General features: G+C 42.0%; 2 protein-coding genes across 4 annotated transcripts in view; both read left to right on the top strand.

Moving 5' to 3' along the window:
• ncoa2 (nuclear receptor coactivator 2) overlaps positions 1-10462 on the top strand; it is a 41087-nt gene extending 30625 nt beyond the window's left edge. Inside the window, exons 12-22 of one of the 3 annotated variants that reach the window (XM_033986159.2) lie at positions 2586-2784; positions 2897-3097; positions 3179-3337; positions 3424-3553; positions 3636-3798; positions 3902-4195; positions 4413-4490; positions 4562-4802; positions 5642-5819; positions 6043-6244; positions 7762-10462. In XM_033986159.2, coding sequence (XP_033842050.1) covers positions 2586-2784; positions 2897-3097; positions 3179-3337; positions 3424-3553; positions 3636-3798; positions 3902-4195; positions 4413-4490; positions 4562-4802; positions 5642-5819; positions 6043-6244; positions 7762-7773 — 1857 coding nt within the window. In that variant the 3' untranslated portion in view covers positions 7774-10462. Of the gene's footprint in view, positions 1-2585; positions 2785-2896; positions 3098-3178; positions 3338-3423; positions 3554-3635; positions 3799-3901; positions 4196-4412; positions 4491-4561; positions 5040-5641; positions 5820-6042; positions 6245-7761 lie in introns of all 3 variants that reach the window. The other 2 variants (XM_033986157.2, XM_033986158.2) reach the window with 2 other exon arrangements.
• A 1017-nt stretch (positions 10463-11479) lies between these two features.
• prdm14 (PR domain containing 14) lies at positions 11480-15769 on the top strand. The gene is made up of 9 exons (XM_033986315.2): positions 11480-11622; positions 12252-12862; positions 13071-13124; positions 13327-13487; positions 13557-13827; positions 13939-14141; positions 14320-14421; positions 15190-15409; positions 15618-15769. Exons 1-9 carry the CDS (start codon positions 11480-11482, stop codon positions 15752-15754), a joined length of 1902 nt encoding a protein of 633 aa, XP_033842206.1. The 3' UTR covers positions 15755-15769.
• The last annotated feature ends 202 nt before the right edge of the window (positions 15770-15971 follow it).

Raw genomic sequence — 15971 nt, 5'->3', positions numbered from 1 at the left:
AGGCTGAGAGAGCCCATATTGACACAGGGACTGCTGATCCTCGCTTGGTACATGTAGACTGTATGTCCACTTGAGCACATAGGAGGAAGAGGAAAAGGTGATTGGATGGATAATAAGAGGCGCTGTTGAACTGAACAAAGAGAAGAGAGATGAGGGAGGCGTAGATACCCCCAGGAGAGCACAGCCTCGGCAGGCAGAGTGAAAATGATGAGCCATATGCTCCTGCATGTCCTCTCTGCTACCATGGAGATAAAGGGGAGAGGGAGTGGTGAGCCTGTAGCATGAGCAACACTCGGAACAATGGAGAATCAGAGAATAGAAATGCATCATGGTGTATTTCATATTTATATGTTCTTTATGTGAGCTTTAATCTAGCAAGTATATCTGTGACAAGCCACTGTAGTTCAAAGTGATCTCTACTACATATTTAACCATAACTCTGAGGGACACGTTCCATTCTAAAAGATATAGCTCAGTCAGTGATTATAAACTACCATGTTGGTGTCTGACTGCAAGTTCATTAAAGGCATTAGAGAGTGGGTGTGTATCTCTGGCATATCGCAGTTCAGTCATGTGTGAAGGCTGTACTGGTGAAAGTCCACTCATGCCTCTCTCAACGTCATCCACTGGGCTCTGGGTGCCTGCATCTTCTTACTCTTCCTCATAGTTTTAGGGCCTATTTATGCATTTAAAATGCATAAATAGGCTTTATTAATAACAATACGGATTTGTCGCTGAAGTTGCTCTTATACGGTCAAGTGTAATATAGACAAAGATGGTCCAATACTTAGCATGTGAGAGGTATTGATCATTTGGAGGCAAAGATTTTGCTGAGTTGTTTTTGGCCAAATGCTTTGTATAATTATGGTGTGAAAGGCTTTTGTTTTTTTGCTGTCCTTTACAACGACACTGCTGCTTCACCCACACAGTTCTCAGTTCCTTTAAATGCCATGAGAGTTACTAGGTCAACATGGCACTATGCTGCTACTGCCCTGGTCTACACCAGGCACATAAACACACCTTATGGTGTATGTAGGGTAATGATGAATTTTATCTTTAATAAAGATTACATAATTGGAACTATTTAAAGGTGAACACTGTAACTTTTCTTGTGAAGGATCCACCTTGTGTGTCTCTCAATGGCGATATTATACAGCTTTGCCTGGAGTGTTCCACAGTATGGTATTAAACCCGTCTATCCCCATGGAAACAAGGTGCTACTTCCAGGCCATGTTACAGGACAGATGTGTAAAAATACCTGCTATAAAATAAATTAAGTAAATGTAAGTACTTATCACTGTATTTCAGATGGTTGTTGTTTTATATCACCTCCACTTGCTTACAATGTACACAGATTGGAACTTGGATTGATGGCAATATGAGCCCTTAATTGTTAAGGCAGTGAGAGAAAAGAAGTGAACAACAAAGTGGGAGGAGAAGAAAGAAAGAGCAGGAGGAGGAAGAGGAGCATTACATCACTCTTGACCTCATTAGGGCTTTTCTCTGCCCCTCTGCCCCCCCCCCCCCCCCCCCCCCACACTACTCCACTCCACAGCTCTCCCACATATCCTGTGTGCCGGGCTGCTGCGTGGAAACCTACCAGTGTAACATGTTGTCTGTGTTATTGCACATCTCCATTCACAACGGCAAAAGGTCTTCAAATATGTTAAATGAATGTGGGTGTGAGCTTAATCATTTGTGAATAAGATAATAGCAAATGTCTCATATCCACAAGTGTCTCATATCTATACTGACAGTTGTGTGGTAATGTGTGCTACAGTAGGTCAACACTGTAGCTGGTTGGTACTTTTTTTTTCACTTTTCCTGTCTCAATAGTTGAATCTGTATAATTTAATGTGCTGCTCTCTGGTGGTCGTAATTGTTACTGCAGTTTATTTACTTGAAAGCTCACACTCTCGCTCAAGTTTTTCCAGAAGAGGATTCTTGTTTTGTATTTAAGTTTCGATGATTCTTAAAATAATCATTAATGCCCACATATTCTAGCTTTCACTCAGTTGTTGCAATTTGAAAGATCTTCTGCTTTGTTTGAGTTAGTAACACTAATTAATTTGATTATCTCTTAGAGCCATGTAATTGTCTTTAATCTTCAATGACAAGACTAGGTTGATATAGTGCGAAAAAAATCTGGTGCAGAGTGGAGTGAAGCCCAGGGCTGCCAGTACAGCTGGGTTTTGTCTGCAGCTGTTTTCGGGAACACAGTCACTGGAACTGGCTACTAACACACTGTTAAAGTACATACTACTGTACTACTGTAGCATCTGTGGGGGAATGAACAAGGAACATATGTAAGGTTAGGTGGTAACGCCATCAGAGCCAGTGTTGCCATTTTATATACAATTTGACAAATGTGTTCATCACTTACCGTTGTTCAGTTTTTGCTCTTTAATGAAATTCAAGGCTGCTGTCCATATCACCCAGATAAAGAGAAGGATATTTTTCTGTGTTATTAGAATTGCCCAAATCATATCCTGGTTATTGGATTTATTGTGTATGTATATCTGTGAGTGATGTGTCTGTATCATCTAAGAATGTCTCTTACAGTAGTTTTTGTGGTGTCTCTCCAGCCATCAGAACTAGACGACATTCTGAATGAACTGCAGAATGCCCCGCCTCTCTTTGAACAGCGGCCCGTGTCACTGCCCAGTCCAATGGACAAACAGAACATCATCAATGACATCCTGCAGATGTCTGAGGCCAACCCTGCTCTGGTGGGACAGCAACAGCAGCAGCACAGAGCCATGGGGCCAGGCATGGGCCCAGCTAGTAAGTCCACTGTACTGCCGTTCACCTCACACACTATCAAGCATGATGCATAACATAGTAATGTACTAGATACTACCCTGCTTTGTCTCAAACCAACTGTTTTTGTGTTTAGACTTTGGAGCTATGAGACCAAACCAGCCGGGCAGAGGCCTCCCCGTCAGAAGTCTGTCTTTGGACCTGAATGCCTCACCACAGCAGTCCTCATTACAGTATCCTATGAGAGCCACAAGCCCATACACCTTGATGCAACAGCAGCAAGGCATGATGGGAGCTCACAACATGATGCCTAACCAACCCGGTATGGTTGGAGCAGGTGAGTTTAATGTTTGTATTGTATTATATTTTATCTTGTTAATCAATATAGTTTGAAATTAACTGTATTCTCCATCTCAAGGACACCCAGGTGGTCCACGAGCAGGCATGCAGCACCAGGAGGCTTGGGGACAGCAGCAGGGGCCCATGCAGGGCAGGATTGGACCTAATACTGCCCCTATGAGACCCAACAGCCAACCAGGGCCTAGGCAAATGTTACAATCCTCTATGATGACAAATGGTGAGCGCAGACTATTTACAACAACGTTTAACCCATAAGATCAAAGATTATGTGTCTAAGTATCTCTTTTGGATTCTCTCTTTTAGCCCAACCAGACATGGACATGGCTATGGTTGGCCACCATTTCTCACAGCAGCAGGCTCCTCCCAATCAAACTGCTCCATGGCCTGACAGCATGATGCCCATCGACCAAACATCCTTTGTTAACCAAAACCGGTAAGAGTACGAGGCAAAAACTAAGTGTTCCTTAGATATAAGGCTCGAGGCGACTAATTGGCTGCTTGTGCTTTGTGCTCAGGTCCGTGCATCCTGCTGCCCAGGATGAGCTGCTGTGTGGGGCGGGTGATGGTGGGCCGGTGGATGAGGGGGCGCTCATGTCACAGTTGTACACGGCACTTAAAGACTTTGACGGTTTGGAAGAGATTGATCGCGCCCTCGGCATCCCTGCGCTGGTAGAGCAGGTCTCCTCTCTTGCTAATCTCATTGCCTCTTGTTGGCATGAGTTTGGCTGCACTTATTGCATAAGCCTCTGCTGGATTTTATTTTTCTATATTTCTGTTTCAGAGCCAGTCTATAGAGCCGGATCAATTCACACAGGACGCCTCCATGATGCTCGAGCAGAAGCCGCCAATGTACTCACAACAATTTGGGTCACCACAGTCCCACATGTCCCAGAGGGGCTATCCCAATAACCCCATGCAGGAGCCAGGCTTCCACCCCATGCAAGGCCAGATGGGTCCACGGCCAGGATATCCCATGATGAGAATGCAGCCCCGGCCTGGTCTGCGGCCAGCGGGAGTCCCCAACCAGCCCAATGCACTACGACTGCAGCTGCAGCACCGACTGCAGGCCCAGCAGGTAGAATCTGAACGGACCACAGCATTTGTGTCATCATCCTTGAGCCTGACATTTTGGCAGCTTAATGTTCAGTAAATAACAGATGAGAGATAAGATTTTGCCATGTTTTTATCTACATGTAACACTATTCAGTTTCTGTTAATATGATTTGCAAAGCATTTAAAGCTATAGAACCAAATTACTATGTCTTTTATTAATAAATGTCTTGTTCCACCAGAACCGTCAGCCTATGATGTCACAGATGAGCGGTGTGTCCAATGTGAACCTACCTCTTCGAGCCAGTGCTCCAAACCAGGTACAGTCTCCGAGAGTTTCCCTTCTGTTGCTCATGGTTATGAGCTGTAATATTCTGCGTGCTGTGTACAGGGGACCATCAATGCTCAGATGTTAGCTCAGCGCCAACGTGAGATGCTCAGTAATCACCTGCGGCAGAGGCAGCAGCAGCAGGTGCAGCAGGCCCAGCAGGTGCAGCAGGTCCAACAGCAGAGGAGCATGGCCATGAGGGCTCAGGGTCTCAACCTGCCCCCCAATATGGCCGCCGGGGGCATGAGCAATGCCCGGATGCCCCAGGCCAACCCCCAGCAGTTCCCCTACCCACCCAGCTACGGTACCAGTACAGGCCTGGCCTCGCCACCTCCTCCCACCAGTCCCTTCTCCTCCCCTCTGTCCCCCAGCCTGCCTTCTCTGCCCCCCAACCCTCAGCTCCACATGCATGGCACCTCCTCTTCCTCCACCACCTCCTCCTCTCAGATGTTGATGGGAAACACAAACATGATGGGCGGACAGTACGGGGCCGTACTCAGCCCCCAAATGCAGCACAGTGCCTTTCAGTTTCCCAACTCAGGTACTGCCTCCTGACAGCCGACACACACCACCTACAGCTGTGTGTGTGCGCCATGCGTCCATGTTGTGTCTGTAGTGGCCCAATCATCTGCTTATATATAGCAGCTCTCATTTGATTTTTTTAACAGCTTTTTGCACAGGTTTTGCATAGTAAAATAATGTTTCCTTGCTTTGTCAGAACAACCACTTCATATAGTGCACAACTTAAAATGGTGCCTTGTAAATTCAGAATATCTCCACCAGAGGGCAACCTTTGATCATTGATCAAAGCTCATAAGAGACTGGGCTGACACAACAGTTGCCATTTTACTTCCAACTTAATGCAGATTCAACTTGTACTTTTGTCACTGATAAGAGCGAATTTCCTATACTGATAATTATTGATTTGCACATATTAACCATTCCATCAGTGCAATGGCAGTTGTATGTTCTTTCCCTGTCCTCCAGTGTCTTGTTACTTGTGTGCATGTGTGTAGCTTATAACTGCCTGATCCACAGTTACTTCCACTAACAGCATTCCTAACATGTATTTGTTTTGGACGTGATTTAGCTGAACACTTAGTCATATGGGCTTCCTCTGATATTGTGATGGCCCTCTTACAGGTATGAGCCAGCAGACAGATGCAGGATTTGGGGGTCCGGGCACACCTCAGAGCCCACTACTCTCTCCTCGTATGACACACACTCAGTCCCCCATGATGCAACAGGGCCAAGGAAACACTGCCTTCCAGGGTTCTCCTGACATGAATAGTTGGCCACAGGGAAATATGGCAGGAAACGGGTAAGAAAAAAGATCTGTCTGCATCATTATAATCATTTTGTTGTGTGAAATACCTTTTTAAATGCCAATTATTGTATGTTTTTAATCAGGCAGAAATCCTCTAAAATGCAGATTACATTTTGTTCTTTAACTTTCCATTTGGATGTTTTTCTTCATAGTACCTTCAAACATGATTGCTCTCTCTGCAAACTCTGATCCTAATTTTAAGTTTTCTATGCTGCAGCATGTTCTCACAGCAGCAGCCTTCACCACAGTTTCCCCAACAAAACAACAGCAACATGTTTAACGGCAACGGCATGAACCCCATGGCCAACAACATGGCAGCCGGGGGCATGAGTGGTATGGGCCAGATGGGGGCGCAGCTGAGTGGCACCTCTATGGGCTCTGGTCCCTCCCCTGGGCTACCCTCTATGGGCCAGGAGCAGGTACATGTATATCCAAGTCATTTCTTCTTTTGTTTTTACACAGTATACAACACCTTGTTAGCCAGCAGAGGGCGTCAGCACTACAGCAAATGTTAATTGCTGAGAGAAGGGCAATTCGATTATAAGTAATGTGAGGATATGTTAACTTTAAAAACAAGGAGGAGCACATGATAATATTGAACAAAGCATTTCAAAAGTGTGAATCTATAATGATACAAATATAATATAAGACCATTTTGACTATTTTTGAAAGTTGTAAACTTTTAGCACACAAATTATCCCCTTGTAGATTTTCACAGTAATCCAGGGGCCAAGAAAACTAAAAGGTTCCTTGTACTTTCTCAAAGTTGCCTGCATATATCAGATCGTAAGAGTCTTAAGTGTTTGGGCACACTTATTGAACTTACTTGCTGTGCTAGTAAATAATTTAGTCAACAGTCGGCATTCTGGTTCATGCCTTGAACTTACAGGACAGTGATGTAATTAGCAGCGGGCACTTTAGAGCTAGACCATATAGACCATATAGATTTATATGTTTGGTCAGTGAAGTCATGGGCTCCACTTTTCAAACTTTGACCAACTTTTGTCTGACAGCTTCTAACCAGAAAAACATGTGTTCCTCACTAATAACACACAGACAATAAAATATGTTTTTATTTATATGTCATCAAAGCCCAAGGTAATTGTCTCCCTGGTATTATCACTTGCATGTAGTGTCCACCACTGTTATCCCAGAGGCTTTTAAGTCCAATAAAAGCCCATTAATATTTAACTAAGGTGCTGTTGTTTGATTGTCTGCACTTGAAACTGTTGTAACACACCAGTTTATCTGACAGCTGAGTTATGGGCTTTGCCGCTTTATAGAAATATATTGGCACTTAGATTATTTCAATTATTTACCGTTGGGCCATTAGTGCCCGCTTAAACCTTTACTCACTGGTTTTAGGGCAGACGACTATGTGTTCCTGGATGTCTACTTATTGTTTAACATTAAACGTTATGCTCTGTATTGCTTTTACTGATAACATTAATAATGTTGATTTATTTCTAGTTATGAAAAAAAGAAGTATGAGCCTCACACCTTGGGTTCTATTTCATAATCCAGGGAATCATTCAGTGCTTTCAGCACTGAGTAGCATTCACCGTAGACTGACTTACCTCTAGCGGTCATCCGGGATCCGTAGTTACTGTACATTTGTTGTCACTTGTCAGTCCATATGATCAAAAGCCAATTGAAAAGTTTTGTTCTGAGCTGAGAACCAAGAGCAAAGCCTCAGCACCTGCAGCTAATCATTTATCAGTGCTAGTGCATCTTTTGCAACTCACTGAGTGAATTTAGGAGATTTTCCACTGTCAAATGAGGTTTGGTGTGTCTATACACTGAGATTGACCAAAATCGTGTAAGAAAACCTAGGTTTTTCACATAATAGCAGGTTTTACTTGGGGAAATCTGAATGTCTTAACTGTAACACGTGTGTGTGTATATATATATATAATTTTTTATTTTCCTTTTGCAGAAGTACTGTTGACCCTCATGGAGTAATGGACATGAACCTCAGTGATCAGCTGGTGCAAGGAGCCCTTTAAAGACTATACAATTATGTAAACAACTGGCCCCTTGGATCAGCCTGGCCGTGCTCTGAGTGCCCCCGTCCCAAGATCAAATGGACCCAGTCCAAAAAAGGGTCGGGGGGCTCATCTCGCGCCTGGTCCCCCCAGAGGAGAGCCCCATATTGAGCCAGTCTGTCCAGTCGCATTCACCGTAGAGTGACTTACCGAAGGCCTCCCTCCTGGTGTGGGACATGACTGTAGGGCAGCAGTGGCTGGGGTCCCTCCTGCTGATGAATGTATTCCTCTCTGTGGACTATGGCCATTCACAATCTCATCTCAAAATGATTTTCCACAGAGATCCAAAACAGCAGCAAAGACTCGCGTAACGCTGAATTATGAACGGAGCTCATGTAGTTAGCTGTTTTGCCTTTTTGCTGTTCATGATTTTAACCTGATTTTATTCAGATGTTTTTGTTTATTTTTTCCCTGTGAGAATCAAATGATGAATGAAGATATGGTTGAAAAAACTGATCTTGAAAAACACTGCAGAATGGTTTGAGTGGAATGGTGATTTGTAAGATTAGATTAATTTAGTGAAGAGGTTTATATAGTGTATTAAATTAAGTTTTATTTTTCTGTATAGACTCATTTTAATTATTTTAGATGATTCTTTATCCTTGTAGCAATGAGAGAACTATTTCTAAAAGTGTGAACGAGGCACTTTTTAAAAATAAGTTTAACAGTTACAGTGGTTGTATTCTTTCTGAGAAGTCTATTAACCTGATCAATGGAGTATACTTTGGTCCTGTAGTTTCAGAAGATGTCAAAATCAAATACAATTACAGAGATTGTACATATGATGAGTAAAGCTTTTTCTATTTATTTTATTCCTTAAGGCTCCCCTGTCTGGTCAGATCTGCTCTTGGTGTGGAGCGGGTTGTGGTTTTTTGGGGTTGTGGTTAGGGCCTACGTGCTCTGCCGCCCTGGTACGGTAAAGACGGGGGCGGAGGGGGTAGCAGATTGGGATATCGGGGTGTGTGGTGTATACAGTGTACAGATTATCGCTTTGCTTCTCTGCCTTTAGCATAGAACACCACAAAAGCTTAAAAAAATGACAGGACAAATTCAACACAGCCATACAAAAATCAAAAGTGTGCTTTCTATGTTGTCTGGAGCTGCTAGTTGCAAACTGTTTTTGGTGTGATGTAAAATGAGCAATAACGATTACTTGAGAATCTTGTGAGGTTTTTGTCTTTTTTTTTTCATTTTTTGTATTTTTGTACAGGTTCCTGAATAAAAAGGACACATTTTTTGCTCCACGTTGGGATGCAGTATTAAAACTAAACTTTTTTTTTTTTTAATTGCAGTTTGTACCAAGAAAGACTACACATCCACGCATACGTTCCTACATTCTCTTATGCAGCGCTGGATGGAGGGGGGAGTAGTTTGATGTTGCGCTCTCCTTGCCTCCAGCGGTTCATTTATCGCAGAGGTCACTTAGCCATATTTTATGAGCTCAGGCAGTAAGTTCTACTACTATAAAGTGTTGCTCTCAGTTTGCTCTTCACAAAATATCAAATCACTTTCTCTAACCTCAAATTTTCTGCAAAACTTTTTATATGAGCTATTTTAACCCAGGACAGACGTGGAGCAAGCCAAATATTCAATCTTTTCAATTGGATTTCATATCTTTGTTTTTGGCCCATGACAACAATGTATGATGTCATTTGACAGGTGAGATGCATTGGTTAGAACCATTCTGAATGTATTGTCATTAAAATCTATGGTGGGAGAGTAACATGCGAAGATGGCCATTTTTGTTGTTGTGAAGTTAAACAAATTAGTTGTAGCAGAAATTGCATACATTTTGCTTATCACTTTTTGATAAATCTGATTGTAAAATACTGACAAGCTTAGCCTTTTTGAGCCATTTGAAAGAGTGATTCACAAGCCCTTTGCAAAATTTCCAAAGATTGTCACCATTTTGAAAAGCCATGTGGTAGCAGTGCATTTTTTTAGCATTTATAATGAGGACAGGAGCAAATGCTTAAATTTTGCCCCTATATACTACAACTGTTCAGGCCACTAAAACAGAACTATTTTTCCGCTTATGTGTTTTGGAAATGCCCTTTTGTATTGTCTGCCAATTTTAGAGCTAAGACGCAACGTTAAAATGCTAACAAACCCTAGCATATTGCCTTAGATTATTCGTCTTTGTTCTTGTACATTGCACTCGTGTCTGTATAAATTTGTATATTGACTTGTGTACAATATTGAATGGTTGCTGAAGATGGTCACACACTATTTGTCTATGTCATTGCTCTTGTGTACCGGGCTTGGGGACTTGTTTTTTTTCCATTTTCTTGTCACTGTTGGGTAGAGCATCTATTAACTGAAGGGATACTGAAGCAATATGTAAAATATTATGGACTTTCTCATTGGAAAGCTTAACTGTTGTGTTTTCCTCACGGTTTGGTTTTTCGGCATTGTTCACAGGAGTCACACTGTATGTACATCCACCTTTGTACCTTTAGTGTGTGTGTGGGCGTTTTATGCAAAGTTAAGACATATAAGAGAAGTTCGAACCACAGTTATGCAAGTTGTGAACTAATATGGCTTCGCTGATGCTATTTGCCTTGTAAATAAAGAATTCTGTTATTGCAATAATCTGTTGTTACTCTGCTTTTGTTTGGGTAAACCTCAGAGCTCCTAATGAGGCTGTCACAAAGCCAAGAGAACAAATGCATTAGTGATTTGCTCATGGGCAATCATGTGGCTACAGACCTGGAAATGAATATATAAGCTGTCTTTATTTTTCATTGACTACAATAAAGCAAAAATATTTAAATGCTTGTTTTTTTAGTTGCTTTTTATTTTATTATTTAGTTGTGTATGATAATGCCACAAAACCTTTTTAGATTTAGAAGTTAATCGTTCAAATGATCTCAGATGGACACTGGGTTTAGCATAAAACAAAATGAAAATGACGAAGCATTCAGTGTATTTGCAGCTGTAACTATTAAAATGTAAAGCTCGAAATGTGTCTCGGGAAAACTCCAGGTTTGGGACCAAACAAGTGGAAGAGGCATTTCAAAAGTGACTTATTTTCTGCTGGGACTTTATGAGTCATAAAGTTTTTTCAGAATAGTGGAATGTGCGCATAGGTCTACAGTGTCCAAAATGACTGTTTCAAATGGAAAGCTCCGCTTTGGTCAGGGCTGTTATAACGCGTCCTGGAAATAAGCTCTAAAGGCAACTCTCGTGCCACGGACTTAAGATTCATTACTATAAACCGTCCGCGTCAGTAATGGACGAAAACCGATTGCTTTTCCTAAATTTTAACAATTGTGTTTTAAGACAAAGATACGAAAAACTCTATTTTTCTCACATGCGTAATTTACCAGCATGAATAAGAATGCGCTTCCATTTCATTAATTCAATCTATATGTGGCCTCTATTGTTGTGCGCCTTCCCATTCACCACATTCAACTCATAACAAACCCTCGCCTCCCCGATGAGGTCCCTTACATACAATTTGTGTGCCTGAGTGGGGGTCTTATATGGAAATGCATTAGGGAGAAAGCGCAGAAGTTAAATGTGCGGGCTGTGGGTGGGTTGGTCAGTGGATAAGACAGTGTTCTAGTTGGTCATTGAGATGCATGAGGCTGACGGGCGCACTGGCCAATGAGGAGCGAGGCCGGACTGTATACAGTAGAGGTGCCCTCAGATGACCACAGAGCATCCCAGACAAGCACAGAGGACGCACGAGACTCTTCAGCCTGTGGATATGACAGTCATACCTCAATCATTTTACACTTAGGAAAAAGGTAAGTACTTACCATCAATCCAAATATAACTAACATTTGTAGCAGAGGCTATTTCAAAAGTTTCGTAAATGACTGAAAACTTGTATTGTGACCTTCAGGCTACTTGTAATTTCAACGTTATTTCTGATCTGATATATTTGACCCTAAATGCAGCTCTAATTATCGCAGCATTATTGCCTTTTTAAATACTCTGGGGTTATTGTAAAGTCTATAACGCGCTTCATTAATGTTGACCTCTGCTCTGGCCCGCTGTTGACCCTGATCTGTCGCGCTATTTACCGCATGATTGGTTAAAAAAACACAGGGACGTGTAGTTTACCCTTGTTTTAAAGCACGGAGAACATTTTTGTGCGCACTGAGGTGGAAATATTGCGAAATTGGCTGCGTGGCCCAAATGAAGGCACCATATCTGACCAATTATGCCGCGGTAGTTTTCTCTTTTAAGTGTAAAATATATACGCTTTTACCAATCGGGTCAATAGGTCAAATTGGTGCGTAAAATGCCAAATTTAGAGTCATTGATTTATGTGTGGTAAAGCTCCTGTTTCCTCTTTTAGTTTTCTTGCATTAAACTTTTATACCTCCCCCTTCTCCTGTTCTCTCAAGGACACTTCCAGCTCGCCTTGAAGTTTCCTCTTCCTAACCATGTCTGTGTCCATGATGCCCCTGAAGACTTTCCACCCGGGCGCACTCAAGACCAGCCCTGCCCGCGGTCTGTACCCGGCCCCCATGCCTCCTCACCCCTTCATGGACTTCTTCCCTCGCCCTCACAACCTTCTACACCCGCTCAAGTCCCTGGGACGCCTCGTGTCAGACGCGTCTTTTCATTTTAATGCGCAAAGTGCAAATGGAAATACTGCATTCCTAAACCAAAACCACCTCTTGCACGAGCACATGCTTAACCCGTACGTCAGCCAGATGTTGCCAGGGCACGCGCTGTATCCCAAACCGGAGGAGATGGCTGCAGTCGTGACGGAGCACGCGGCTGGACCTCTGTCCTCTCCGGAGTTCAGAGGCAGTCCTTCCAGCGACAGGTCCTCCTCCACAGTGTCTTCTGCCACGGCCTCCCCGCCCAAAGACGCGCTCACACAGCTGAGGACCAGCGTGGAGAGGACTCCTGAGAAAAGAGCCTACAACTTTAGTGAGGACGACCTGTTCATGGTGCTGTACGGATACTCTGCAGGCAAAGAGTGCAGCGTGGGACATGCCATTTCAGGAGTGTCTCTGATGGAGCACTCAGGTAAGACAACGCGCAACAGAACCGCACCATGCATTTTCTTTTATAATTATTGCAAAGAATATATATATATATATATATATATATATATATATATATATATATATATATATATATATATATATATATATATATATATATATATATATATATATATATATAAAAATAAAAAATAAATAGGAAAATCGTTTGCTTTTTCTTCATTTTCCAGTGTCTGAAAACCACGTTCTTCCTTTGGACAAAGATTCACTTGACCTGCCAGAAGGTAAACATCTTTACTTCACTACACTTCACTACAATTTTATTTTCTATTGTGTGTGTGTGTGTATATATATATATATATATATATATATATATATATATATATATATATATATATATATATATATATATATATATATATATATATATATATATATATATATATATATTCATTCAGAAACTTCACTTCTGTGTTATTTTAATAGGACTTTCCATCCAACAAGCGGCCTGGGGAAACGTGACGCACTGTGGAGTGTTTGCAGAGAAAAACAACATCCCCAAAGGCACGCGCTTTGGCCCTTTCCAAGGCAAAGTGGTGAACACCAGCGAGATCAAAACATACGACGACAACACTTTGATGTGGGAGGTAATGTGTTACATTTATTACTATTATTATATTATTCATTTCAAGTCGTATAAAACATTTATTTGACAGGTGTTTGAGAACGGCCGCCTGAGTCACTTCGTGGATGGGCGCGGGGGATGTGGGAACTGGATGTCATTGGTGAAGTGCGCGCGCTTTCCGGAGGAGCAGAACCTAACGGCGGTGCAGGTGCAGGGCCAGATCTTCTACGAGGCCTGTAAGGAGATCCGAGCGGGCCAGGAGCTGCTCGTCTGGTACGGAGACTGTTACATGCAGTTTCTGGGCATCCCACTCACACTGAAAGACACCAGAGACGACAGCGCCACAGTTCTTCCTACTGAGGGTCAGCATATTTTAAAATAAATAATAATTAACCAATGTTAATTGATTAATTAACTTAAATATATGAAACTTTTTTTGTTTTTTGTTTGTTTTTTAAATCTTTTATTTCCAGACACCGGGGAGGGCTTCAAATGCGACAGATGCGGCAAAGTTTTCGCCTACAAATATTACAGAGACAAACACCTGAAGTACACCCGCTGCGTGGATCAGGGCGACAGAAAGTTCCCGTGTCATCTCTGCAACAGATCCTTTGAGAAGAGGGACCGACTACGCATCCACATTCTCCACGTGCACGAAAAACACAGGCCACACAAAGTAAGGCTCTCCAAATGCGTAAAATGGATAGTGATAATGCGCAATCATCACGTGCAAAACATTGAGATAGTGCTAAGGGACAACTCCTCCTATTTTTTGCGTAGAGTTATTTCAGCATTATGTTTGCATGAAAGAAATAAATTACATTCTAATCAATCTGTTGTTTTTTTCTGTCCAGTGCTCTGTGTGTGGAAAGAGTTTCTCTCAGTCCTCAAGCCTCAACAAACACATGCGCGTGCACTCCGGAGAGCGGCCCTACAAATGTGTCTACTGCAACAAGGTGATAAAATATCATCCTCATTTTCATCTAACTTTTCATCATATTTATCACATTTAACAGCCCTGGTTTATTTCGATTCTTAGCTCGTAACGGCGCAGTTTAAGCCTCTGGTGAAGTGGTGGGATTCAGCTCGTTTCCGTGATTAAAAATTCATTCCTTTATTAGTTTTGGAGAAGGCCTAAGTGCGGCCTGCGGGCTCTTTCCTCTCTCCAAATCACTTCTTTTGAAGCTGTGTCATCTCAGTCCCATTTAGCGCTTCCTTGTTTCATGGTATTTGTCCGGGGCGCTGTGTATTTTGTCCCTCCTCGGGCACGCTCCGCGGACACACTTAAGGCTCATTATCGCCAGATGTCCATCCGCGGCCTGCAACATTTACAGCTTTGGAACGAGTAGAGGTGTTTTGTTCTGACTTAAACAAGAATCCTCCCCTTTTTATAAACCGACACTAGGGTTTATTGAGCTCATTCTTTTTTGTCCTTGACCGAACAGTGGCGCACAGATAATGCACACAAATAATGCGCGCAAATAAAGCGCAACAACGGGTTTATACGAGTTTAAATAATGAACAAGAGAACATTTGTAATTTCGCCAAAATATTGGTGTAAGAGCCTGACCCTGAAAATAATAATTATTATGAACAGCGCTCTTGTGCGCCATATTATGCATGACGCAAAACATGCGCCACCGCCAATTTATAGGTCTACTTTATTATAAAAATCATTTAAGTATTTTTTTCTTCGATAATAACTCGTCCCTTTTCCCTTAAAGGCCTTCACTGCCTCCAGTATCCTGCGCACACACATCCGTCAGCACTCGGGGGAGCGGCCCTTTAAGTGTAAACACTGTGGAAAGGCCTTCGCCTCTCACGCGGCTCACGACAGCCACGTGCGCCGCACACACGCCCGGGACAAGCCGTTTCCCTGCGATATGTGTGGGGCCTCTTTCCAGGAAGAGCAGGAGCTGAAATTCCATTTAAAAAGTCACAAAAGTAAGTCTGACATTGCTGTTTAAATAGGATAGTTTAGATTTGGGATGTGAGGTTTAGCTTTACTTTAGTCAGAAAACATCTGTTTAACGTCAAATATTTATTTCACCCAATATATTTTAAAGTGTAATAATAAATATTATTATTATTATTATTATTATTATTATTATTATTATTATTATTATTATTATTATTATTATTATTATTGCAGAAAGACAGCTTTTGGAGCAGACTGTGATTCTTCCATCTTCACCTCAGGATATTTCCAAAACACAGAAAAGCAGCAGTCCTAGTTATGGCTACACAGGACTCACAGTTATCAGCTCAGAATACAGGCCGTGGAACTAAAGCTACCAATGTACAAATGCCACAAGATTTAATTTCTTATTTATTATCTCTAAATGTAAATTCTACTCAGTTGTTTTAGTTTAGTAGTTCAGGATTGTGTTGTTTTTAGTGGTAAATCTATTTATAATTGTGTCGTTTTGTTGCTCAAAGCTGCCATTTTCTGGGCTCTGTGTAAATACAATAATGCTTTATCTAAATGATTATTTCAGTTTTATTT

Source organism: Periophthalmus magnuspinnatus, chromosome 20, assembly GCF_009829125.3.
Source record: "Periophthalmus magnuspinnatus isolate fPerMag1 chromosome 20, fPerMag1.2.pri, whole genome shotgun sequence".
NCBI lineage: Eukaryota > Metazoa > Chordata > Actinopteri > Gobiiformes > Gobiidae > Periophthalmus > Periophthalmus magnuspinnatus.
This window is presented reverse-complemented; position numbering and strand designations above follow the sequence as displayed.